Genomic DNA, 25,310 nt, shown 5'->3' on the forward strand with positions numbered 1-25,310 from the left:
GTTAAATGACGGTCTCCAAAAAGATTTGACAGAGTGCAAAATTGCCATATGTCGCAACAAATATATCACTGAATTCATCGTCAAATGAAGTCTCCAAAAAGATTATGCTTTTTTAAGCACATTACACAATTTCATAGTGGCATAATCTTTACTTAAACCAGAGCTAGTATAAAGTTGGGTCATCTATTTTGAAGCGGAGACATCCTAATCTGTTTTCTCTCTTTTTGCCGGGAAGAGCTAGTACATGATCGAGGGAAGCTGCAAAACTAAATAGTACTAAATAAACCATTGTGCAAAGTGAAGTGAACAACAAAGTTCAAGTTCAGCATTTCAGTTTGTAGCTCTGCACAGATGTGCATCCAGCTTTACTGACATGATATCTGCATATACTTACAATATTCATGTAGTCGCAACAAGTCGAAAACAAAACAAAATACAGGGCACGTTTGATCACACGTGATGATCGTCACATTCAGGTTACAACAGAGATCCAACAACTCGGTGGTTTGGGTAATAATAGATCAGTCTGCGAGTGACAAGGGCGCCATCTGCCAAGTTGTGTATCATACATTAACATTACCAAATGGACTATTATACACATGCCAGCACAGCGGTTCTCTTCTACGACCTCACTTTGGCCAGCCTCTCCCTTATCTTTTCTAGATCATCCTCGTCGTCGTCAACGGATTCCGCTAGAGCAGTTCTCTGTGCATGCGATGGAAAGATCCTTGTGAGGCGTTTCAAGACTCCAAAGAGACTTCAAGATTGCAAAATGTGAAGGGCAAGCACGGGTCGTATTGTATTAGTACCTGTGCGGGTTCGCTTGTCGATGGTTGTGTGACCTTCTCTTTTTGTTTGCGGACGGCATCAGGAAGCTGGGACGCAGTCTCCCCGGCGATTGCGGAGAGGACCTTATCAACCTCCTCCTCGATCTCCTCCTCCATGCCCTCATCGTCCAGTGCTGAATCCATGGCATCATTGACCATCTCTTCCATCACGCCGGCCTGCATTACAAAAACCATTTAGCGAGAACCGGTACCAGTACAAAACACAAGAGAGACCTTCAAACGAGGACTTTTGTTATATACCTTTGTCATCTCTTTGCTGAATTCCTGCATGGTGACAGCTATCTCTGGGGCCTTCATCAGATTGTTCACAAGCTTCATCACTTCGGTGCTCTTGGACAAATGTCCTACCGTCCTGGTGGTAGCTACAAGATTATAAAGCACAGCATGTCGTTAGTACAAACCTTCAGTCTGAATGAACGAAAGAAACCTAATCCTACTTCTCCATAAGTTAAGCCATGCCATAATAACTTCTAGGAAAGCACCAAGGAATGGTACATGTTAATTTCAGTTCAAGTCTTATGTTCAAAAAACAAAATGCAAGTCAAAGAATTCACAAGCAATACCACTTGCAAGTAGGCTGTCTGGTATGTATTCACAAGCAAGTAAGATTAACTACCAGCTAGGAACAAAATCTCCATATTAATGTGCACATTAGTATCTTTCATGTATTTATAACTTCTCCCCCTGGCCCTAGTCCTGATCCACATAAACTTGAAGCCCGATACAGCAGAGGTTAATTTTGCATCTAGGTGTGGAATTTCAGCCAGAACTATGAATATTAGCGCAGATTTTTTGAGCTGAGAAGAGTAGGAGAGGCTCCTACTGTGCTATACTCCCTCCCTTCCAAAATAGATGACTCAACTTTAAACTAACCTTAGTATAAAGTTGAGTCATCTATTTTGGAACGGAGGGAGTAGTAAATAAAGGTTATCTTTGCATCTTGGAGGCTATATCTATACCAATGAACAGCACACTGTATTTGGATGCTATCTATACTAGTATGGAACAATTCGAGGTAGACAATTCGAGGCAGGTGTAAATTACTAAATGTCACCATGCTAGAATGCCATCTATCTACAGTAGAAAGGATGATATGAGGCAGGCGGCGTCGATTTATATTACCGACGATCTCGCCGAGGTGCATGGAGATGGAGTTGAGCTGGGCCTTGTTCTCGTAGAGGCGGTTGACGGCCTTCCTGGACTGCACCAGCTCCTTGGCCAGCGCCTTGAGGAGGAGAAAGAAGCATCACCAGCAGCAGTCAGCAGAGGAGACAGACAAAATCGGTAAATCCGGCGCCCAAATCGCTCCATGGCGCAGGCAGAGTAGAGTAGGAGGATATGTACTAGGTACCTTGGCGGATCCCATGTCGCCGCGCCTGGCGGACTCCTTGATGGCCTTCTCCACCTTCTTCTCCTCCTTCTGCACGTCTGCGCCCCCACACACACCCCAAACCAAAATCCACCCATCAGTTGACCGTATAGAGCCCTAGCTTGGATCGAATCGGGAGGAGGAACAAGGGGGAACCTCGGATCTGGCGCTCGATGTTGCGGCCCTCGTTGCGGAGGCGGCGCTGCCACTCGCGCAGCTGCTGCTGCGGCGTCGGCTTCGGCTTCAGGAGGCTCTTCACCGCCTCCATCGCCGGCGGTTCGCCTCGATCGATCCACCGGAAGCAGAGGCAGAGGCAGTGGGGAACCAACCAACACGCCGATGCCGAAGGAGGAGTTGCTCCCAGCTGCTATTTCTTTTTTTCTTTTTTTCTTTTGAGGAATCCAATACGGGCGAGCTAATCGGGCCAGCCCAGCCCATTAGGGGCAGTCCCTCGCTGTGCTCCGGTTTTTTTCCTTTTCCTTTTTCTTTTGTTTTTTCACAGCTTTTTTTATGCCTTTCGTGGCTAAATACTGTTTGCTTATCGTCTTTCCTCGTGTTTTTCTTCCTTCTTGTTTTATCGGGGTTTCTTATCAGCACGTGTATATCTTTTTCATCAGCGTCGTCCATTATTTTCGTATATAGGAGGAACATTTTTGTTGTGCTCATTAAAAAATATTAAATAAATGCTTCAGATTTTTTGGAAATATTTTTTTTCATGTATACTCTGTTTTATACACATTGTACATTTTTAATATACATCTAAAACATTATATAATATTTCCAAAAAATATATGTTTCAAATTAATAAATACGTGATTTCACATTTTTTGAATTGAATATTTGTTTTTGAATAGGTGCTAAGCATTTCTTTCAAATATACGCTGACACATTTTTCGAATGATAAAAACATTTTCTTACCTTATGTAAACATTTTATTACATTTGTATAAGTATTTTTTCAAAATTCGGGAAACACATTTTTGAAAATGTAATTTACATTTTTTTAATGTATGAAACATTGTTTCAATTACACGAACATTTTTTTAATTGTCATGTTCAGTTTTTCTAAGGTGTGTCTTTTTTTTAAAAAATGTGATAAACATTATGGTGAATGTGGGTGAATCAGTTTGTCATATGTGAAATTGTGCACCCCGCCATACATTATCAAATGGACTATATTCAACACATCAGCACATCAGTTCTCTTTTACGACCTCACTTTGCCCAGCCTCTCACTTATCTTTTCTAAATCATCCTCGGGCTGCATTCATTTAGCGGATCGACACCAGAGCCATGACTACTCCGTAGCACGCAAACGGTGCACCGTGGGATTTGTTTATCACTCGTACTGTTTCGGTAACCAATAGGTGGGCTAACCTAGCTACTCGTACTGTTTCGGTGTTTCACACAGTTGTAGGAGAGTGTGTGTATCGTGTGCAAGCAATAAACAAGTTAATGTTCTTGAGTGTGGGCCAGTGCCGCCAAATTGGGCAGGTTTGTTCTCCTGTACATGTGGGCCGCTACATCACTTAAATGAATCGCCAACTCCACTGGCGGTGCGAATGAAGATGCATATAAGTATGCATAGGTCAACAATTTTGGTAGGTTCAACCTCCTTTTCAAAAAAAAAATTGGTAATATGAATATGAATAGATTATAAGGGGTGCTAGCTAGCTAGGGCTAACGGCGGCTCAACAAACACGTACCATTGCGTCAACAACAAAAGAAAACGAGCAGGACATAAAAGACCACTAACTTGTTTCATAATCACGATGAGAATGTTTAGTCATGACGGAGCAGGATATCCAAAACCATGGAAACTATTTGAAGAAAACGAAAACACGATAGAAGAGAAATCAGATCATGAGATGAGATAGGCGCCAAATGGCCCACTGATTGGAATTGAGAACGACAATCCAAGAAAAGAAGAAGACGAAGAGGATGACACGACACTTTTTTTTATTTTTGCGGGAACGACGACGACATAAGCTATAGCTTAGTTGCAGTGCAGCACCAATGAGAAACAGGGTGAGACGGTGATGCATGATCAGGTAGATGTACGTGCGAGCTCAATGCAACATCGACCTCGATCGAATATGTATGACCATTTTCGCACGCCACATTCGGTTTAGCGGATGGGCACCAGATCGAGCCCAGCACGCAAACGACGGAATTCGATTATCAATAAGTGCGGCGAAAGGTAGCAACAGTGGAAGCCAATAGCCTCATCATCGTGTACAATAAAACAAGTTGAGTGTCGACCACTGCCGCCAAGTTACTTCTCCTGTTGGCGCCACGGGGGAGCGGGGCCGACCACGACCAGGGTCACCACTAGAGCCACGTCACTGGATTAGTTTGTTAAAATCAATTCTTGAACTTGACCGGTGGTGCAAAATGAGCTACTCGGATGCATGAATATACGGTTAGCCACGTATGTACTTAGGCCTCATTTGGTTCATAGAATAGGAATTTTATAGGAATAGAAAAATCATAGAAAATAAGATGGCATGCATCTCAATTTCTATAGAGAAAGAGATGTCATTTGATGCATAGGATATGAATTTTTTTCATTGAGTCTAGGCTAATGTTTTCTTTCCTCCAAAATATGAAGGATTGATTCCTATCCTATGTAGAAATAGGAATCCGTTCCTATAAATCAAAAAGCTTCAAAGAATTTTTTTCTTTGCAAATCCTATCGAGTTCCTGCAAAACCAAATGAGGCCTAGCTAGCTAGCTAGGGTTGGTGACGGCTCAACAAACATGTATCCGTATACAGCGAACAGCGAAAGAAGATGTCCGACGGTCCAGAGCACTGCTCCAGCAGCATCCACGCATGCATGTGCATGGAGCTTTTCTTTTATGTATATAGAGCTAAATTATGTATAGTAACCCCGTGGACTCTCGCACGTTCTTCCAAAGGCATGTCCAAATCACCTTCTGAGATCCATCCGTGCAAATGGACTTAATTAATCAGGTGCACACATGCATCTACAGGACGCGAAGATTCACATAATCTCATCAAACTCTCCACATCTGGACGTGTTTTACCATCCAGCATGGTCCGTATCTGTTCGTGGATCGTTCCGAACTTCCGTTTTTCGTACGTGACTGTTGACCGAGCTTCCATCTAGACGAGGCAGCGTATTTCCATCGCACGTTCTCAGAGAATTCTTATCAGGTGTTACGCGGCTTCCCTTTTAAACAGAACAAATTTCAGCTCCCTAAGCGGTATGGGACTAATAAGTTGGTACTAGCGTTTCAGAACAGGCAAAAAAATAAAATAGCCTTCGCTATAATTCGAACCGCCAACATGAGATTTCCCAGGAAGCATCGGCCTTGCAACCAACCCGCCATTATGACTTGTTGTTACATGACATGGTTGGTAATAATTTTATATTCACTCCTGGTGGGTTGCAAGTGCGTGAGGCAGGTTACTAAAATATTCCATGTAACAGGGTCTATTCCGAAATTTTAACTGAGATCGCGAGGCATTTTGCCTTGGAATGCCTAGTGGCGGCAGTTTTCGGAAGTGCCCTCTTTGTTTGAACATATTACAGCGTGTTGGAAAAGTGCCTCTAAATCTGCATTGGCGTTTTATGAAACGCCCCAGATTCTACTACTCCCTCCATCCGGGTTTATTGGGCTTACCAGCAGAAACTCGGGTACCAAGGAAAACAATTAATGTTGATGGCGCATGATTTAACGCTGAGAACACATTATTCGGAGCATGCAATGGCCAACCAGAGCAGCGCGTAGTTAAGGCATGCAGCTGGTGGCACGCTTCGCCTCTCTATGTGGCCAATGACGCCCTAGTGGATAGTTATGGCATGGTGCATGCAGCTAATAAGGCGGATGTGTAACCAATCCTGCGCGCATGCAATGGAGTTAATCGAGGGAAATTAAGTGCGTCTTGTTTAGAGGCCTTACAAAAACGGTACACGGTTAGTTTGCTTAAGGGCCTAATAAACCCGGATGGAGGAAGTACATATTACGACACTTAGGCTGGTCACAATGGGCAAGAACATAAGCTAGTAACTTACACACTTCTCTAGACTATGTTACTATCTTCATAGTGGGTAGGAACATCTATGTAGTGTCATGCAACGATGTATTTATTAGGTTATAGACTCATTGTTTCTTGGAGTGTGTGATGTTCCGGTAACTTAGCTAGTTACCACAAGCACCTCTCTCTTCATTAAATATGTGCCACATAAGCAAAGTTGTATTGAAGTGTGTGATGTTACTCCTAAGTTCCTCCCCATTGTGACTAGCCTTATCAGAATGCCCTCAAATACCACTATTTTGAGGCACACTTCGTAAACGCCGTGCTAGCATTGGACTTTTGAAGGCATTTTTCAACAACGCCTCTAAGGAAGCTAACCTGAGGCGTTTAAGAAAACACCCTTACCAAAATGCCTCTAATTAATGTCCGTGTTGTAGTGCGTCCGACAGCTTGAACCCACCCAAATCCCTCTCCCGAACTTTCTCCCATTCCTGCTTGAGGCGGTCAGCGCCGCTCCCAAGCATTGTTGCGGCATTCGTGCCGGCCCAAAGAGGGCACGACCTCTCTCCGGAGCCGACATTGAAGCTTCGTGCGTGCAACATGTTTTTGTGAATGAACCGAGCTCAGACCTATGTCATGTGTGCGCTTTATTTTTGCTGGTCAGAAACAATTAATTGGTGAGATATATTCGAGCTGCTAATGGAAGTGCCACTGTACAAGAATTTGGATTGTGGGCTGTTTGCCGACACGGTCGTCGGCCTAAGCCCAATCCCATCCCATGACTCCCTATCAGGTGACTTATATATTGGAGGCGTTAGTCACTCAAGCCGACACACTCAGTTCCTCCTCGCCATCTACTGTTCCACTCAGTATTGCTGCTTTCGGTGATCCCGTCACATCGACCATGTGCATGGCCGTTTGGGTGAGCAGGCCTCCGAAACCCCATCCTTTGTGATCTTGCACCGGGAGAATGGTGATGACAGTTTTGGGGAGTGTCTCGGTGCGACCGCTCTCTGTTTGTCTTCGTCCTCGTCCTCTACTTCCCCTACACCAACACCATGGCTGCCGCCGCCAAGAAGAAGAAGGCCGCGGATGAAGCCCTAGTCGTCGCCGTTGCATTAGGCTGGCCTACTGGACGGTATAATTAGTTCATCACATATTTACGCATTTATGTGCTAGCCGTATTTACTGTGTTCATAGACGTTTCTGTTCTATGTTTGGTACGTGATCATATGTTTAGATTTCAGCATGAGCTTCATACTCTTAATGCCATGTTCATGATCTATTTATGGATTAAGTTAATCCGAATAGTGCTAATATACCTAGCAGTTTCTTACTCAACGTATTATTCGGAAATTTGGCAATTCTACGTACTCCATTATTTTTGTTTTATTAGGGGCATCTTGAAAATCACATCAACCAAAGAGGATAGATTTAAGTGCTATAGACAACATATTGATGCTACATGCGTGACTCTCACTCCTTCATGCATCATTTGATTTTATTTCTACATTGAGAACAAAAGTTTGACAGAATTTAATGTGAACATAGATATAGTTGCATGTTCCCAAGACAATGATCCTTACAAATAGAAAAAAAATGTCTTGTTTCTAAAATAGGCCCTTTAATCCAGAAGAGAGGTGGTATAGTTGGATTGTCTTAAAACCCTTTTTAACACATATTTTTTATATATTCTAACATGCAATATAATTTTATACGAAAAGGTCAATAACAACCTTACAGAGATTAAAAAATACATCCAAATCATTGGCGGTGCCAGAGTCTTCTTTCTACTACATCTACCGGCTGCTTTGGGTGAGAAAAACTCGGAGACTTATCTCGGCATCCCTCTCAGCGGAGGAAACTTGTTTAAAGAGAGAAGTTTGTACGAGTAGCGGCCTAACTGCCTACTCTTGTAAATAAGAACTTAATCATCATAAGAAAATTTAATGATGACGGAGCATGATATCCAAAACCAGGGGAGCTACTTGAGGAAAATGAAAACAGTAACAGGGAAGCGAGATAAAATCAGGTCATGAGACGAACTAATAATGAAATTGAAAACAAGAGTCCAAGAGAGAAGAAGAAGAAGAAGACACAAGGTAGCTGCTGTGCTGGAGTAATGCGAAACAGGGTGAGACGGTGATGCATGCATAACGATGAGGTGGATGTAGTACGAGCTGAATGCAACATCGATCTCGATCTCATATAAGAATTTTCGCACGCTACAGTCGTTTATCGGATCGGACACCACAGTCCTTCAAGTGTGATGCGAGGAAGGTGATGTGATTCTCAGCAACAGTGGTAGCGAATAGCCTAATCATCGTGTGCCGTATAAGCAAGTCAGGTTCTCGATCGAGTGTCGGCCAGTGCCGCCAAATTACTTCTCCTTACAAAAACTAGACTAGGGCGCGCCCGACCAAACCAGTGTGAGCACGTGGAGCCACCACTACAACACGTACGTCATTAGGAGGCATTTTATTAGCGGCGATTTCTTAAAATGCCTTAAAATCATGGTACTAACGGCACTTTGAGAAAGTGCCTCCGATGCTCACGTGCTTTGAAGGTGAATTTAGAAAATGCCTCCGATTGTTGCTGGCGTTCCGGTGGATAGCGCCTCCAATGCTTGGCTTATTATACAGATTTGACCCTTGATTTTAGACTATTTGCAAAATAACCCTCCCACCTCTGTCTTCTATAGGTGACCATCGAAATAATAAAAAATAAAAAACAAAAGATCGACTCGATCTGCTCGCATCGGCCGCTTGGGGCGTCGTCGCTGCCACCGGAGCCTCCGCCACCGGTGTCCCACACCGGAGCTGCCGCAGGCGTAGCGGCCGCCGCGGCGCCGCGGCCGGCAACGCCATCCCGCGCTGGACCTCTTCTTCTCTCCTTCGCGATCTCGCGGTGGGATTGCAGTGACCGAGTGAAGGAGACCCAAAGGAGAGGGGATATCCAGGCACCGGAGAGGAGGCGACGGAGGAGGAGGAGGAGGAGGAGGAAGAAGGTGGCCTCGCACGCATCAGCTTCATCCTTCCCATGCCAGACTCGCCCACGTTCTGTTGCTGTTCTTGATCCAACGCTCCGGTGCACACAAGGTGTTTGAGGTAATGCCCCTGAATTTTTCTACTTCATTTTACTTCCCTTTTGTGTTTGTGCTAGATGTTCTGTATGAACAATCATTTTGGCACGACATTGTGCAGTTTGACTATTGTTGGAGAAGCACTGAACTGATCAATACATGTAGCTTAGTACTATATATAACACTAATTACTGGCACTTGCACAATAAGCTAGTTGTACTCCCAGAAGTAGTGTGCAACAACGACAAGGAACAACCGAAAGTTGATTTGTTATTTTTGCTAGTTAAACTGACACTGCTTCTAGAAATTCCTCTTTGCTTCTGCTCACATTCAAATATTTATTATAGAATTTTTATGTGGCCTCTGCTTTAGTATGTTACATAACTTCTTCTAAGCACCTCATGTTGAAGAACTTGGTTTTGTTCAGTTGAGAATGGATAGGAGTTGGATGCGAGCAGCAAGGTCTTCCGCCGAGTATTCTGAAGGAACTAGCAACTTCATACAATTTGCTTTCCGTGAGTCAGCAAAAAATAGTAGGATTCTCTGCCCTTGCAAGATATGTGTAAACTCTCGTTGGTTAGGTGAGCATGAAGTCTATGATCATTTGATTTGCGATGGATTCATGTCCGGATATACCATATGGATTCACCATGGAGAAAGTATGCGGCCCTCCGAAGCAATTACTGCTCCTAGTTCACAGTTTGAAGAATATGCTGATAGTGATGAGATGGATGAGATGCTACTAGAAGGATTTGGAATGTACGATACTCATACTTTAGGAGAGGAGCAAGAGTCTGAAGATGATTTGGACGATGATGCTGAGGCATACTATAGATTAGTTAATGATGGACACCAAGAGTTGTACCCAGGTTGCAAAAGATTCTCGAAGCTGCAATTTTTGGTGAGGTTGCTTCATATCAAGAATATGAGGGGAATGAGCAATGTATGCTTTGATGAGGTATTGACGCTAATTAAGGAGGCACTTCCAGAAGGTCAGGCGTTGCCCAAAAATTTTCATGGGGCCAAAAAGTTTATGAAAGCCATTGGTATTGGATATGATAGTATAGATGCATGCAAAAACGATTGCATTCTATTTAGGAAGGAACATGCTGATGCCATATCATGTCCAGTGTGTGGCACAAGTAGATGGAAGAGCGTAAATACTGGAGTTGATGGAAGGCGTGTCCACAAGGTGCCTCAAAAGGTGGTTCGTCATTTCCCGCTAAAGAAGAGACTCCAAAGGTTGTTCGCTTCTACAAAGACGACATCAGATATGAGGTGGCACAGCGAAGGCCGCACAAAGGACGGCTTGATACGACACCCAGCTGGTTCACCTGCATGGAAACACTTTGATGCTATTCACAAAGACTTCAGTTCAGAAGTTTGCAATGTTAGATTTGGATTGGGAGCTGATGGTTTCAACCCTTTTGGAAATATGAATCTCTCATATAGCATATGGCCTATCGTCTTGATCCCCTACAACCTTCCTCCATGGATTTGTATGAAGCAATCAAACTTTATCCTCTCTATCATCATTCCTGGTAAAAAATCTCCAGGGAAAGACATGGATGTTTACATGCAGCTGACCATAGATGATCTTTTGGAGCTTTGGAATGATGGAGTCTGGACTTATGATGCCTCTCGATCTAAGAAGTTTCTCTTACGTGCCGCACTACTATGGACAATAAGTGATTGGCCTGGGCGTGGATCTTTGTCTGGAGAAAATATAGCAGTTTGCTCCCATTGTCTATCAGAGACATGCTCTCTTTGGTTAAAGAATGGACACAAGAAATGCTATATGGGACATCGCAGATTCTTGGAACCTAATCACGAGTTTCGATTTGATGCTGAGTCATTTGATGGTTTTGAGGAACATCGAGAGCCTCCCGTTCCCCTTTCATCACATGACATTTCAGTATTGACAAAGGACATGAAAACTACGTATGGGAAGCTGCAGCAGAAGAGCAGCAGGAAGCGACACCGTAATCAGGTAGATGAGAATGATGCAAGCATGCAGCAAGACACTTCAATATTCAGAAAGAGAAGTTGCTTCTTTCAGCTGCCATACTGGGAAACACTTCTATTGCGTCATAATCTGGATCCTATGCACATAGAGAAGAATGTGTTTGAGAACATGGTGATGAAACTGAATCGGAAGATGAAGAAGGTGAGTCTGGACAAGAAGATGAACATGAAGAAGAAGAGGAAGTTCGACAAGAACAGGAGAAAACACATGGTTAGTTCTGAGGGCATAAAAGAATTTACATGTGCTTGTTTTGCATGGGCCTAATGGTAGTTCCTATCTGTTCACATACCAGAAGTTGTAGAGAAGACTAGAAGAGGACCTACTCACATGAGGCGCTTCTGGAAAGAACATGATGTTGATAACAAGATCAATTTGAAGTTCAACAGATTTGGTCAGCCATGTGGTTTGAAGACTTGCAAGCTGACAAATTTTATTGGAACCCTAGTGAAAGGAAAAGAAATGTCCTTAGCTGCTCAAAACTGGAGCAAAGTACCAAAGTTAGAGAAAGAAAAGTTGTGGGGTTCTGTCTAGGTATGCCAACGCAATCTAACATATATATTTGCATCTTCAACAAACAAGTCATTTTTTTCTTCAACGAACAAGTTGTCACAATTGTATTTTATTATAGGCTTTTTTCAACATTGATGAGTCATACAAAAGATGGGTGTTGAGATCAGCTAGTAAAAAATGGAAAGACTTCAAGGTTGTTTTAAAGAGGAAATACTACAAAGCTGATTTGTCACGGGCACGGAATATTCTTAATGGTTGTGATAATAGAATTCCAATTGGACAGTGGGAGTGGCTAGTAAAACACTAGAGAACAGAGAAAGCTAAGGTGAGTACTCAATGGTGTAGTTTTGTATCCTATGCTAAATATGTGTTCCACATATAAGCTTGTTATGAGTTTCTTCACCATATTTGTGTGCCCAGGAAAAATCTGAGAGAAACAAAGCCACTCGGGCATCGCAACTCGAGGGATGCAACGGGACCCACACCGCTGGGTCACGAAGTTTTGCAGTTGTCCTTGATCAAATGGTAATCAATATTCCTTGTTTTATTTTACCCCATAATATTCATTTGCCCTGTTCTTTGTGTCAACGGGACCCACACCGCTGTGTCGAGGAAGGCTGACCTTACTTATTCTGCCTCTCATATGTACACAGCTGAATTGTGGACAGATTTGCTGTCTAGATTTGTTGCCTTAGTGTCTTTGTCCTTTTTAACTTGTGTAACTATTGTATCAACATTTCATCTCTGCTTCAGGAGATGGTAGAGGGTAGGGAAATTGGGCATGCCGAGCTTTACGTGGTTACGCATACGAAAAACAATGGATATCCAGTCAACCAACAAAGCGAAGTAAAAATGGTATGTAGTTCACTTCATAGTGCTCTGTTCTATTATATTCCTAGTTAGCTTTCACTTGATACTGCTGTGTTCAGTGCTTCACAAAATTCATGCTTGCAACCCTACTGTTATACGAACCTTTCAGGATGAAATTAAAAAAAGGATTCGGGAAGATCCTTCTTTGATTGGTGAGGAGGCCCGTGATGGTGATCTTTATTCATCAATTTTCCCAAAAGGAAAGAAAGGAAGGCCAAGTGGCCTTGGTCTATTAGTAGGTGGAGTCGCTTTGGAGCGCCTTGCTCAAGTTGAAGCTGAACTACATGTTGCTAAACAAGAGAACATGGAGCTTCGGCATGTGGTGCATACTCTGGTGGCAAATCAAACTTCAATGATGGCCAAGAGTGAGAGAATGGCAGAACAGTACAATGAGCTAAAAAGTTTGATCATAGCTTCTAGGGGGTCTGTTGAAATGGGAGGAATTCCAGAAAAGGAGCTTCCAAATAAAGAACCTTCTAAGGTGATTCTTGTTTTCATCTCTTATATTCAGTCACATTATTTGAGCATTTACTAGTAGCTAAATATGAGTTTCCACATACTAGGACTTGGAAACCATGAATGACGAAGAACAAGCAACTTCACTTTCATATACTACCAAGGCATCCGAGGCAATGGCTGCTCCAAGGCTGCTCCAAGGCAATGGCTACTCTAAGTTGGTGAAGGCATCCCAACTGGAATCAAAGACAACAGAATCAGCACTACCAAGTCTTGCGCCTGTGCCAAAACCAAAGAAGACAAAGACAACTAAACATAAGAAACCAGGAATATTTCAAACACCGCTCCAAAATGGGCCAAAGGTGATTTTTTCTATATGTGTCTCAACTTATTAACCAACTAGCGAATTAGAAGGGTTACTTAGTACCATTGCAACTTACAGGATGGATTAGAAGATACCATAAAGTGTGGCATGGAAGTTAGTTTGACGTCGCCAAATAGTGCAAGTGTGGTGGCAATGGGAACCATTCAGAAAACTGATAGAAAAGCTAAAGCAATTGATGGCCACCACTAGCTGATTGTGTTGAAGTTCTTGTCAACGTCGTGCTCAAAGAAACAACTGAGCTGCCTCGTGCATAAGGGAAAATAAACAAGCTAGGAAATGCCCAAGCTAGGTGTATTCCATGGCCACGCAAAAATGTATGATACATGACACTTTGCTATCTCATTTGCCCTGTTCTTGTATATGCAACTATTCTGAACTCTTTTTTATGCAGATTATGCAAACAGATCGTACTACCGTGCTGCACTCTAAGGTACTATCATAGCTCATAGTTTTGGTTTTGTGCTCATATTATGTATAACTATACATGATTTTTGTTTTTACCCAATTGTAGGTTTCTAGTGTTTGTAGTCAGGTGTCTTTCAACAATAGCGAGAATGTGGATCCCAACAAAACAACTACTGGAACTCAGGTGACCAACCATGAGACTGGTTGCAGTACTTCAGAAGGTGCAGTGAGTAATACACTGAAGAGAAAGAAGGTTTCTAAAACAACAAGAATGAAAAAAACTACTCAAGCAATCTCTGCTACAACCGGAAACAACATACTTAGGAATTCGGGCAGGAAAACATGAAAGATGGTCATAGGTGAGTTGTACATGCCTTTTCCTGTAGTGAATTAGAGCATGAGGTTTCCTGGCCCCTTTTTCTTGCATGCATGTCTCTGTAACCCTGTTACAGTGCTGAGAACATTCTTTGCTCTTGTAGAAGCCTAGAAATGCTGGTACACTGCTCAAGGTTGAAGTTGAAGGTGACACATCGCTGATTTGCTTGCCCTTGTGTGTGCCCGTCTAAGATTGGCTTGCTCTTATGCTGGTACACTGCTGATTGGATTGCTCTTGCATCAAGCTGGAACACTTGTTCGTATTGTTGTCACAACATTAGGAAGTGACCTGTGTGTTTCTGATTGATACTTTGATATTGTTTCTGAATTTGTGAAGATGTTCTTATGGTGATGCTTTGCATTATTCGCATGCACGATGATACTTCTAGCCGATGCAAGCTTCTCAATCTTTTTTTCTATTGTATGTGTTTTTACAGAGCTAGATGCAAATTATTGAGCTTGCTGTAATAGTGGTTTTATCATATTCTTATTATGCATATGTAAAGTTTGTGGCATTCTTATGTGCCCTGGAAACATTTTGGAGGCAATACAAAAGACGCCACATAATGGTTTTGAGGCATTCTTTAGAAATGCCACAAAAATGTCTTGAAGGCAGTATGAGAGATGCCTGGCATAATTTTTAGAGGCATCATGACAAATGCTGCAAATAGTCTTTGGAGGCATTCTAAAAAAATGCCTTCAATTGAGCTTGTTGGCGTTCTGAAAAAATGCCTGCATTTAATCTTTTTGAGGCATTGTGGAAAAATGCCTCAAATTGAGCTTGCTGGCGTTTTAAACATGCCTCTGTGTTGACCTTTGGAGGCGTTCTAGAAAAATGCCTCAGAAGACCTTTCCCTTGGTGACCATCTCTAGCATATTTGGAAAATGCCTTCTTTTCTCTAAGCTGGCATTATAGGGGCTTTTTGAGGCATTTTAAAGTGCCTGCAATTGACGTACGTGTTGTAGTGCACGGCACCATATATTAGAACATCTACAGCCGGACATATCAAACCATCCGTCGTACACCCGCGGACGCGCCCGGTGATTGACCGGACAGGAAAGAAGAAAAAACGTGATCCAATCAGACCCCTCCTATCATCCCTATACGCCCGCGTTGTCCGCGAATCCTCATATTCAACTCAAATATGGGAAGTATATGAGGGCTCGCGAACGCGCCCAGTCACGACCTCATCTCCACCAATCACGTGCAAGTGACCGGACATACGAAAAGAAAAATAAAAAGTGTGGATGCCCGGACGGATAAATAGGGGTTCAAAACGGGCAGGCTCCGTCACTGACGAGACGCGTCTGCGGGCTTTTAAGGGGTCATATTTGCTCTTACTCACCCGTCTAAAACTCTCTAATTTTATGAGGCGGAGCGAATAGGTCAGCAAACACGTAGTACGGTCGCGCGCATCAACAGCGAACGAAGAAGAGGTCCGACGGTCCAGAGCGCTGCATGTGCATGGAGCGTTAATTTCGTTAATTAGTAGACGATGGAGCTCAATTAGCCGGACGAGAGAGAGAGAGAGAGAGAGAGAGAGAGAGAGCGCTCTTGCACGCACGTTCTTCCAAAAGCATGTCCAAATCACCTTTTGAAATCATGGTGGTGAGTGCACATGCGAGATCATCCATCGGTGCGGCTAGCCGTCGCAAATGGGCTTAATTAATCAGGTACACACATGCATCTACAGGACCCAAAGATTCACATAATCTCATCATTCATGCATCCCATCGATCTAGTAGCTAGACCTCTCTTACTTGTCCTCTTTCAACTAGCCATGTTCCTTCTGCTCGTTTCCAATGATTATGATTTGTGTTTTTTCTTCCCATCAATTGTCGGCACGATGTGGCCAATAGTAACTTTTTGTTCGGCGGTATGTCTTCAATTTTCACCACATTGACCTGGGTCGCGCCTGTGCGTGGCCGCGGCCGGGATCATGTGGAGGTGTGGCCTTCATATCGCATCTCTGGCTAGATCGTCGCACGCGCATCGTAATTTTGTTGAAGGTATTGGCTCGATTCTACGTTCGACTTGCAGTTGAACTCATCAATATGCGGGTGCATGTGCGGCGATTCCTTCTTAAAGCTTTGTCTAGGGGTATTTGTGGTTTTTTTTTCATCCGGTCGCATATCATAAAGTTTGTGGTAGGATTAGGGAGATTTTGCCGCGAGGTAGTTGGCCTTGAGTTCTTTAAGCCAATTCGAAGACACAAATACTTTCACCAATTTCGAAGAGCACATCGGGTGGTTATTACTATCGACTTTGGAATAATTATTTCCCAGTCGCATGAGAAATACTTCCCTCTATCCATATTAGTTGTCCTGTTATAATACAGAGTTATACTATGTTGTAACAATTAACATGGATCAGAAGGAGTAATAAAACTGCCGTAGCAAACCCAGCAGGGAGGGAAGCAAGCAGATGGCGTCGCATAGAGGTTTCGGTTGGGTGGGCTTTTTCTTTTTCTTCTCTCTCCTGTCTGGGCCTGTCCGGGCTGTCCGTCCGGTCACTTTGAGGGGTCTGATTGTAGATGCTCTAACAAAACAATCGTAACAACCCCTCGAAAAAAAAAACTGTCATAACAACCTCAGCAGGCAGGGAAAGCAAGCACATGGCGTTGTACATAGTGGGTTGATGTACCAAATCCTAGGTAGGTTGTCAGTTAGGTTCGGTTAGTTAGTTGCATCGCATGGCAAGCATGTGCAACGGCTTTTGCCTGCGCTCTACTTGCAGAAAGGGATGATTGACGAAGCTGCAGTGCGCTGCTGCACATATAGTTCCATCTAGTACATTGTGATTATTGAGCACCAGAAAGTGCTGGTGCTACCTTTAATTTAGGAGGGAGGTCATTGTCCAAATCAGTCAAGTACCCACCGGCTAGGTGCCGTGCGGGTGTACGTATACATATGTGCATGTGGATCGAGCAATTAATAGCGAGGAAAATCCGCACCACAATTTCTATAAAACCATTCAAGAATATGCACGTACAGGTCGGATGGAACTACAATTTCTATAAAACCATTCAACTATATGCACACGGATCTCCCATGGAACAACAATTTCTATAAAATCATTCAAGTATATGTACGTACAGGACGGATGGAACTACAATTTCTATAAAATCATTCAAGGATATGTGTGCGTACAGGACGGATGTATCTAATAAATTAAACACAATATTTCGGACTTGAAGATTTGACACGCATCAATAAAGGATGGATGTACATACATGCACAGTGCATGGCAGACACTTCAGAACAAAACACAAAATACATGGCGACACAAATAGGTCAAGTACACCAATGAAGCATAGTTTAAAAAATCGAACCCTCAACCGAAACGGTGAGGTTGTCGGTTCAGGATCTTACTGATCGGGACGGCGGTTCACCGGTTCATTTGCGACAGAAGCTCATAATATTTAAGATAATTTTTCAAAAAATCGACCTCACATGAAATGGAAACATATAACATTGGGCGTAAACCATTAAGAAATCAGAAAGCGTTATTAACATAGTTGGTTATTAGGCCTTTAGCATGCCTTATCTGAAGGTTATGTGTTTGATTCCTTGTTGTTGCACCTTTTTTTCAAACATTTTCAAGTTTTTTTTACTAAAAGGCCGGTACAGTTAAAAATGGACAAGAGTTTTGCTACATTTATCAAGAGATTTCCTACGGAATTATTCTATGGGGCGACATGGAATCATTTGGTTTGAACATCACGACCCCCCCCCCCCCCTCCCCGGGCCGTGAAATTGAAGGGGTTAGAACCATATATTATTAGTTATATAAATGGTCAAATTTTAACTAAAAATGTGAAAGGGCCAATAAAACTTAGCGGAGGAAGTAAATAAAAAAAAGTCCATTTTACTACCCTGAAGAAAATGGGTTGTTCATATAACCCCTGAACTTTTTTTTGGTTCACTTAACCCCTAATTTAATCAATCCCGTTCAGAAATCATCATTGGCGGGTTTGTAAGGTGGTTTTGCTGATATGAACAAAGTCAAAGCAGTTTGTTGACTAGTGGGACCATATAATACTAATATTGTGTACGGTCTGCGCCGCTAGCACTGTACATAAAGAGGCGGTACATCTGCATATCGACGGTCGTGGCTCATCCAACGTCGGTCATACTAGTACCAGCTTATAGATAGGTAGGGTACTAGCTAGATCGATAATGAACATGGTCTATTGGTACGACTCTCCTCTTATTTCCACGCTAGCGACGTGTAGCTAGGTGTGCATGTGATGGGTGTGACCACGACGCGCCAACACATTCCTTAGCTTCAATTCAATTCAGATGTTATATACCACTCCCTCCGTCCATAATATAAGAACACTTTTAACACTACACTGATAAAAAAACGTTCTTATATTATGGGACGAAGGAAGTAGTTTCTTTGTATCTAGATGCATTTAAATGTTAGTAATACATTCGTTTGAGCGTCAACTAATTTCAGACGAAGGAAGTAGTAATATTTGCTAACTTATTATATATTTACTAAATTTAGATGGAGTACATGCTAGTAACAAACAATGGATGTTTCTTCTGCCAGAAGCAATGCCACGCTAATGGAAAAAGTCCAAATTGGTGGATAAAGTAGCTGATTCATTTCGTTTAATTCTAGCGTAGGCTCCATCGCACAAAAAAAGTCAAGGCTAGTGTGAAGTAGTGCAGTACTCCAGTATGCACCGGCCGGGCGGCCGGCCAGTAACCGAATTTCAGCCGCTCAGGTCAGCTAGCCTTAAACCAGCAGACAAGTTAGGTTCGCCACTTGCAAAAAGGTTTTTTTGCCGTCAAACCAGCATTATTAGTTGCAGAAAACATGGGGATTGGATCCTGTGGTTTATTTGCATATATTCTTGTCTCGAGGAGGAGGCAATCCTGCGATTTGCATACGATAACAGCTCCTTGATTTGGGAGGCATGTTTAAAATGGTCAAATGTCCAGCCCAATCTCCCTGCAATTTGGTCCATCTAGACAAATTAAATTACATCAGCTGCAAAGCATTCCCTCCATCTCAAATATAAGACGTTTTCTAGGCTTAGTCGTTTCTGAGGCTTGGACTAATTAAGTCTCAGAAATGTGAGTGCACCAACCTTTTGATCGATTAAAGTAATATTTTTCTCGATCATCGTAACTACTCCCTCCGTCCCGTAATATGAGAACGTCTTTGACACTGCACTAGTGTTGAAAAGACGGAATGAGTACTTACTTACAATTGACGACCTTGCAACCTCAGGATTGTCTTTTTCTCTAGAGTAGTAGCAGCGAGATCATCATAGCCGATTCTGCGTGTACCATCCATAAGAAAAATGAGAATCCTCCTCATGTGTCAACTAGTAATAAATGAAAGCTCATCATCAGTCTCTGCAATCACCAGTGTATAACTAACTCCCAATTAGCAACCAACCACTCCTGAGATTAGCACCCATGTGGGACCCACCACACCCTACACCACACTACATATAGCCCGATGCGTGAAGGCAGCTCAATCGGAGTAGAACCCCAAACACACACACACAAACACACACACACACACACACACACACACACACACACACACACACACACACACACACACACACACACACACTCCACTCAACTATTGGAGCAGAGAAGATGATGACGATGATGATGCAGATTAGGCCACATATTGGCATCTCACGTCTCATGGTGGTGGTAGGAGCCGTGGTGCTGCTGCTGCTGCTGCAGGGGCGTCCGGCTGAGGCGCAGCCCTCTCCCGGCTACTACCCGAGCTCCAAGGTGAGCTCAATGCCGTTCTCGCAGTGGTACACCAACCTGTGGGGCGCCCAGCACCAGTCCCTCTCCCCGGACCAGACCTCCCTCACCCTCTGGATGGACCGCAGCTCAGGTCAGTAATTTTTTTTTGCATGATTAAATCATACTTAGTGCTAGATACATTCATTTGAGCAATAATGTTTTTGAGACGGAAGAAGTATGTACTCGTGCTCAAGTCTGTGCAATAGTTGGACAACCCATTTCACCTAACAAATCATGCTGCTAATTAATTAATTCGTCGTCCACTTCAGGGAGCGGGTTCAAGTCGAAGCGGGCGTACCGGAACGGCTACTTCGGCGTCTCCATGAAGGTCCAGCCCGGCTACACCGCCGGCGTCAACACCGCCTTCTACGTTAGTACCTCTCCTCCTCCCCTCCGGCGACCATTTTTTCCTCTTGGATCCTTCTTAATTAACTGACCCGGTGCATGCGTGCAGCTGTCGAACAATGAGGTGTACCCGGGGTACCACGACGAGATCGACGTGGAGCTGCTGGGCACGGTCCCCGGCGAGCCCTACACGCTGCAGACCAACGTGTACGTCCGGGGTACCGGCGACGCCCACCCCATCGTCGGCCGGGAGATGCGGTTCCACCTCTGGTTCGACCCGGCCGCCGCCTTCCACCACTACGCCGTGCTCTGGAACCCCGACGAGATCGTCTTCCTCGTCGACGACGTGCCCGTGCGCCGCTACCAGAAGAAGGTGGAGGCCACCTTCCCCGAGCGGGAGATGTGGGCATACGGCTCCGTCTGGGACGCCTCCGACTGGGCCACCGACGGCGGCCGCTACAGGTCCGACTACCGCTACCAGCCCTTCGTATCCGGGTTCAAGGACTTCAAGGTCGCCGGCTGCGAGGTCGGCGCGCCCGCGTCGTGCGGCCCCGTGCCGGCCGGGCCCGGTGGCGGGCTGAGCTCGCAGCAGACCGCCGCCATGAGCTGGGCGCAGCAGCGGGCCATGGTCTACTACTACTGTCAGGATAGCTCCAAGGACCGCTCCAACTACCCAGAGTGCTAGTCTGCTACCACTATATATTTAGCTCTGAGCTCCGAGCTCGAGCCAGCGGCAATGGCGGCTGCCCTTCCGTCCAAGTGAAGGTTGAGGCGTATGTATATGGCCGGTATACGATGCATAGTGTGATCGATATTGTGATTCGGGTATGTATGTGTGTGAGATACTCTGAAGAGTGCGAGCAGGCTGAGACGTACGTGCTCTGTCTAAGTTATTGATATTTGTGAGATTACGAGTGTAGATTGGACATTTGGACTTGTAATCTACAGCTTTTGGATGCAGAGAAAATGGTTTGAGCCGACACGACGGAGGTTTGCTATTTTTAGTTTCAGTTGTTTCAATTTTTTCTTCCCTCTCACTCGATTTTTAAGACATGTGCTTTTGGTTGCTGGAAGGATTGCTTAATTATCTTTTTGTGCAAGACTTTTGAGTGAAGCAAGAGGTGGACCACGTGATACTCGGGTAAGCAATCCAAATTTGATGGGGAAAAAAAGCAAGTGGTGGAGTTGGAGGAGCCATGTCCCTTTTCACTTGAAGCATGCGAAGGGATTGCGTGAGGGAAAGTATCTAGTGCAAATTAAGGGGTCTACTTCCCTTATGCTTTTTAGTAGAGTTCCAAATCAATCTTTTTTAAAAATAGCACATAGACATGACATGAATCCATGGTGTCACAATAATTCAAACATTGCTCCGAAAACAGAATTTAGAATTTTGCTGCCAGTAGCGACAATGGGCCAAATTCGAAGCCCAACTTACATTAAACACTATTTAGTGTTAGAGTTGTTGTTTTTTCTCTCGACTTGTGTTACGAATTTTAATTTGAATTTGTGTGACAATATAGATTCATGTCATCTCTGCGTGCTAACTTTTGTTCATAGTTTTCTGAAAAACCTTCAAAAGCATTTCTGTTATTTCTTTTTGTGATGTTAACAGTGGGTTGGTTACATCAGCAACCCATATGAAAACCAAGCTTTTGTCATTAAAAAACACGAAAATCTCATCTCAATCATCATTTGTCGCTGCTTCTAATTTAGGGGTAAGTTATTTGGCTTGGACATGATATTTAGTTCATCTCTGCATCTCAAAATACTAACTAATGATATTCCCCGCATGTTCAAAGATTTAGTTTATGAAACTTGGTAAATTTTATTGTTCATTTCTACTAGGTTCTATAGTAGTTATTAAACTTAGTGAAGTTTTAAAAACACGTCAAAATGTATTTCAAATGGATCTTATTTCAAAGCCCTCGTCACAAGAAACAGAATATCCAAACAAAACTAAATTTAGACTTTCGGTTCAAAAGATAGAAAAGATTCAAATGCGAAAGCAAAAAAAAAGGAGTCGGCGCCCCCCGCCACCGCGTTCCTCAAATCCTCTCTCCAAGACGATCCCTTGTTTACAAGTATTGGTGAATCAGACATAGCACTTTTAGTGTTCCTTCTCTCAGCATGAAACCGTTTCAAATTGCGGCGTAACAATAGCAGCAAAGTAATTGAATCCATATGCTAGAACAAGAGTGGTGAATGCATGACTACCATTAGTAAGGGTATGGTATCAATCTCACATTCGTACTTTTAAGCATTGGTGAGCACTTGAATATCATTGTTAAGAAATCATGCTCATGATCCTCTCTAGTGAAGCCATGGATTTCCACTTCTTCAAGACGTGTACAGAAGACACTTTGGCTTCTCCAATTCTTGGGCACATGACAAGGACAATTTCCTTCGCATGCTTTTCTCAACTATAGGAAGTGATGAGCATGACAATGTATTAATTAATGACTCTGCACTAGCTTCTCAGTTCTGACCTTATCACATACAGCGTAGAGAAATTGTGTCGACCATGCATTATCTATGTATAAGATGTATAAGTACGGAGAAGAATCACCTTGGAAACCCTTGGCAGGACGACCATAAGCTTCTTCGTAGCGGCACGAATCCGATGCATTCGAAGGAGTTGTAATACAAGTGCTCCGTAAAGATGGCATGCCCGTTCAAAATTTAGCTCCAACACAGAGAAATTGGTGACTGGAAGTTTCTCCATCTCCTCAGCAATGTCCATCTGTGGATCCAAATGATTCTACGAACAAATTGGAAAAAGATATCATGCATGCATGCAGAGAACCAACTAAAGTTTGGTGCGTAAATCTATTACTATTAGTTTGAAGTTTGAACTGAACAGATAAGAAGCAAACCCCATCATTCAGGTTCAAGCGAAGCTCATGTTCCCGATTGTCTACGTCGCTCTTCTTTATGGTATGTACCCTCATCTCCTGTAAACGCCAAGAGCCATAAGAAAGAGGCACTGCATAGCAGCTCCGCCAAAAGAACTCCTCTAGCACTTCCGGCGAGATGGAGACACCGGTGTCCCTGCCGGCACAGAAATTCAGATCCAGTTGCTTAAGCACGGGAGCTACAATGTCAATGTTGTGACATTCTATCTGGACATCCAAATTCACAGTAAGTTTCTGCAGCGACGGGGCCGTGATGTTGCCCGTAGCCGTGGCTAAGTTGATCTTTAGCACGCGAAGGCGCGGGCAAAGCTTGACCAAGCTACCAACATCGACAGTGCTCCAGCACCCAGTTAGGGACAGATTCTCGAGCGCGAGGAACTCATACATCGGCAGCGATGTGAAGCGTACGTGTTGCCAGCTCATCTCGATGGAGGTGGTATGCCGGAAGCAGGGAAGGTGTGCATTTATCTGTTTGTTAGCACACACCATGCTGAAGCTATCAGCGAGGACGAACTCCTGCGGTGAGAGCCTCGATGTGGTCTGGAGAAGAGAGGCGAAGGAAGCGGCATTGACATTGTCCTCCCAAGGAATGCTGATGTCGAGGAGGGACAATGTGAGGCCAAGCGATGCAGCTGCCTCTTCGAGCACGACGAGCACCGCTTTGATGGAACGGAGCGGCATCCCACGGAAGGTGGCACTGAGCATGCGCAGACATGGGCATTGCTTGAGCAAGGTGCCAAGGTAAGCGATGTTGCCGGAGAGGGACAACTTCTCGAGTCTGAGGAACGGTGGCAGCGTGAGCTCTTGTGAGTCGAGGTTGGTGACGCTGAGGCTGAGCACGCGCAGGCACTGGCAGCGGTTGAGCAAGTAGCCAAGGCCGGCGATTTCTCCTGTGAGGGACAAACTCTCGAGCATAGGGAACACGCTGTTCGCCGGCAGCGTGATGGGGATGGCATGCTTGTGTGGGGAGGTGATGCTGAGCGCACGCAGACGGGGGCAGCGGTTGAGCAGCGCGCCAAGGTTGAAGATGTAGCCCGAGAGGGAAAGCCTCTCGAGCGAGGTGAACTCGTGATCGCGGGTCGACGATGGCACGATTCGGACACGGGAGAAGCTATAGATGCCCAGCTCGATGGATGTGGTGCAGTCAAAACAGGGCAGCCTGATGTCGGCCGACTCTCCCATGTTCATTAGACAGGTGAAGACTAGCTCCCTGGGCGAGAGACGTGCGGCGGCGCGCAGCAACGAACTGGCGAATTTGGCAGTGTGTCCCGTTTGAAGGCAGATGTTCAGGGTAGACATTGCCGGTGTGGAAGCAGCGAAGCGGGCGAGCGCAGCTTTGATCATGGCGGGCTTCTCGAGGCCGCGGAAGGTGAGATCGGCGAGGCCGGTCCAGAGGCCGCGCCATCGGCGAGAGAGGAGGCCGGTCTGCACGGCGGTCCGGACGCAGCGTAGGCGTGCGAGGATCAACAGAAGTATCTCGTCGGGGAGGGCGCTGATGAGATCCATGCACCGTTGCTGCGGCGGCGCCGAGTGCTGGAGATAATGCCCCGATCGCACTTCCATCGTGAGGAAGGAACACGTTTTTTTTTTTGAGCATCACGTGAGGAAGGAACACGTGAAGCCCTGCAACTTAGAATAAACACATCGACCCCCAGGTTTTACGGCGTCACCCAGCCAAGCCCAAGAGAGCCCAACTATGTCTAGTTCGTTGTGAACTCGTGATAAAATAGGGTTTTTTTTGCAAGGTTGATAGAATAGAAATATAGAATATGAACTTTTTCGGTTCCGTGAAACAGGGAGCACCGTGTGTACACACTACGACCATAAAAAGGTTGTGTGCTACGAGGCCAAAGCAAAACAAAGTAATGCTTAGAAAAATAGTTCGTTTACATCCAGAACTATATAAACTTGTGATAGCAACGAGTGTAATAGCTTATCG

At 44.3% G+C, this 25,310-nt stretch overlaps 3 protein-coding genes across 6 annotated transcripts; 2 read left to right on the forward strand and 1 right to left on the reverse strand.

Annotated features, from left to right (window-relative positions):
- Positions 1 to 298: 298 nt before the first annotated feature.
- LOC123089755 (vacuolar protein sorting-associated protein 24 homolog 1) lies at positions 299 to 2,576 on the reverse strand. The gene is made up of 6 exons (XM_044511345.1): positions 2,374 to 2,576; positions 2,200 to 2,276; positions 1,971 to 2,073; positions 1,089 to 1,210; positions 810 to 1,004; positions 299 to 705 (listed from the first exon to the last, which is right to left on the reverse strand). Exons 1-6 carry the CDS (start codon positions 2,483 to 2,485, stop codon positions 622 to 624), a joined length of 693 nt encoding a protein of 230 aa, XP_044367280.1. The 5' UTR covers positions 2,486 to 2,576; the 3' UTR covers positions 299 to 621.
- Positions 2,577 to 8,942: 6,366 nt separating this feature from the next.
- On the forward strand, positions 8,943 to 14,970 carry LOC123094001 (uncharacterized). 3 transcript variants are annotated; one of them, XM_044516075.1, is made up of 12 exons: positions 8,943 to 9,325; positions 9,728 to 11,536; positions 11,619 to 11,857; positions 11,955 to 12,161; positions 12,257 to 12,361; positions 12,590 to 12,691; positions 12,816 to 13,187; positions 13,270 to 13,524; positions 13,605 to 13,861; positions 13,939 to 13,977; positions 14,059 to 14,311; positions 14,432 to 14,970. In XM_044516075.1, the coding sequence occupies exons 2-3, from the start codon at positions 9,734 to 9,736 to the stop codon at positions 11,625 to 11,627; spliced, it is 1,812 nt and encodes a 603-aa protein (XP_044372010.1). In that variant the 5' UTR covers positions 8,943 to 9,325; positions 9,728 to 9,733; the 3' UTR covers positions 11,628 to 11,857; positions 11,955 to 12,161; positions 12,257 to 12,361; positions 12,590 to 12,691; positions 12,816 to 13,187; positions 13,270 to 13,524; positions 13,605 to 13,861; positions 13,939 to 13,977; positions 14,059 to 14,311; positions 14,432 to 14,970. The 3 variants fall into 3 exon arrangements, with proteins under 3 accessions (XP_044372010.1, XP_044372008.1, XP_044372009.1); XM_044516073.1 differs by having other exon boundaries at positions 9,728 to 11,857; XM_044516074.1 differs by having other exon boundaries at positions 9,728 to 11,857; positions 12,593 to 12,691.
- Positions 14,971 to 15,862: 892 nt separating this feature from the next.
- On the forward strand, positions 15,863 to 21,439 carry LOC123094002 (xyloglucan endotransglucosylase/hydrolase protein 31). 2 transcript variants are annotated; one of them, XM_044516077.1, is made up of 4 exons: positions 15,863 to 16,001; positions 19,974 to 20,205; positions 20,384 to 20,484; positions 20,569 to 21,439. In XM_044516077.1, the coding sequence occupies exons 1-4, from the start codon at positions 15,984 to 15,986 to the stop codon at positions 21,142 to 21,144; spliced, it is 927 nt and encodes a 308-aa protein (XP_044372012.1). In that variant the 5' UTR covers positions 15,863 to 15,983; the 3' UTR covers positions 21,145 to 21,439. The 2 variants fall into 2 exon arrangements, with proteins under 2 accessions (XP_044372012.1, XP_044372011.1); XM_044516076.1 differs by lacking the exon at positions 15,863 to 16,001 and having other exon boundaries at positions 19,828 to 20,205.
- The last annotated feature ends 3,871 nt before the right edge of the window (positions 21,440 to 25,310 follow it).

This window comes from Triticum aestivum, chromosome 4B, assembly GCF_018294505.1.
Source record: "Triticum aestivum cultivar Chinese Spring chromosome 4B, IWGSC CS RefSeq v2.1, whole genome shotgun sequence".
Taxonomy (NCBI): Eukaryota; Viridiplantae; Streptophyta; class Magnoliopsida; order Poales; family Poaceae; genus Triticum; species Triticum aestivum.

Excerpts from the sequence above, each read along its gene's own strand:
- LOC123089755 (XM_044511345.1), bottom strand. The coding sequence starts at position 2,485 with ATGGAGGCGGTGAAGAGCCTCCTGAAGCCGAAGCCGACGCCGCAGCAG. Across the intron at positions 2,074-2,199 it reads GCGACATGGGATCCGCCAAG|GCGCTGGCCAAGGAGCTGGT; the intron begins GTACCTAGTACA and ends CTCCTCCTCAAG. Across the intron at positions 1,211-1,970 it reads GCACCTCGGCGAGATCGTCG|CTACCACCAGGACGGTAGGA; the intron begins GTAATATAAATC and ends ATAATCTTGTAG.
- LOC123094001 (XM_044516073.1), top strand. The coding sequence starts at position 9,734 with ATGGATAGGAGTTGGATGCGAGCAGCAAGGTCTTCCGCCGAGTATTCT.
- LOC123094002 (XM_044516076.1), top strand. The coding sequence starts at position 19,953 with ATGATGACGATGATGATGCAGATTAGGCCACATATTGGCATCTCACGT. Across the intron at positions 20,206-20,383 it reads CTGGATGGACCGCAGCTCAG|GGAGCGGGTTCAAGTCGAAG; the intron begins GTCAGTAATTTT and ends CGTCCACTTCAG. Across the intron at positions 20,485-20,568 it reads GCGTCAACACCGCCTTCTAC|CTGTCGAACAATGAGGTGTA; the intron begins GTTAGTACCTCT and ends GCATGCGTGCAG.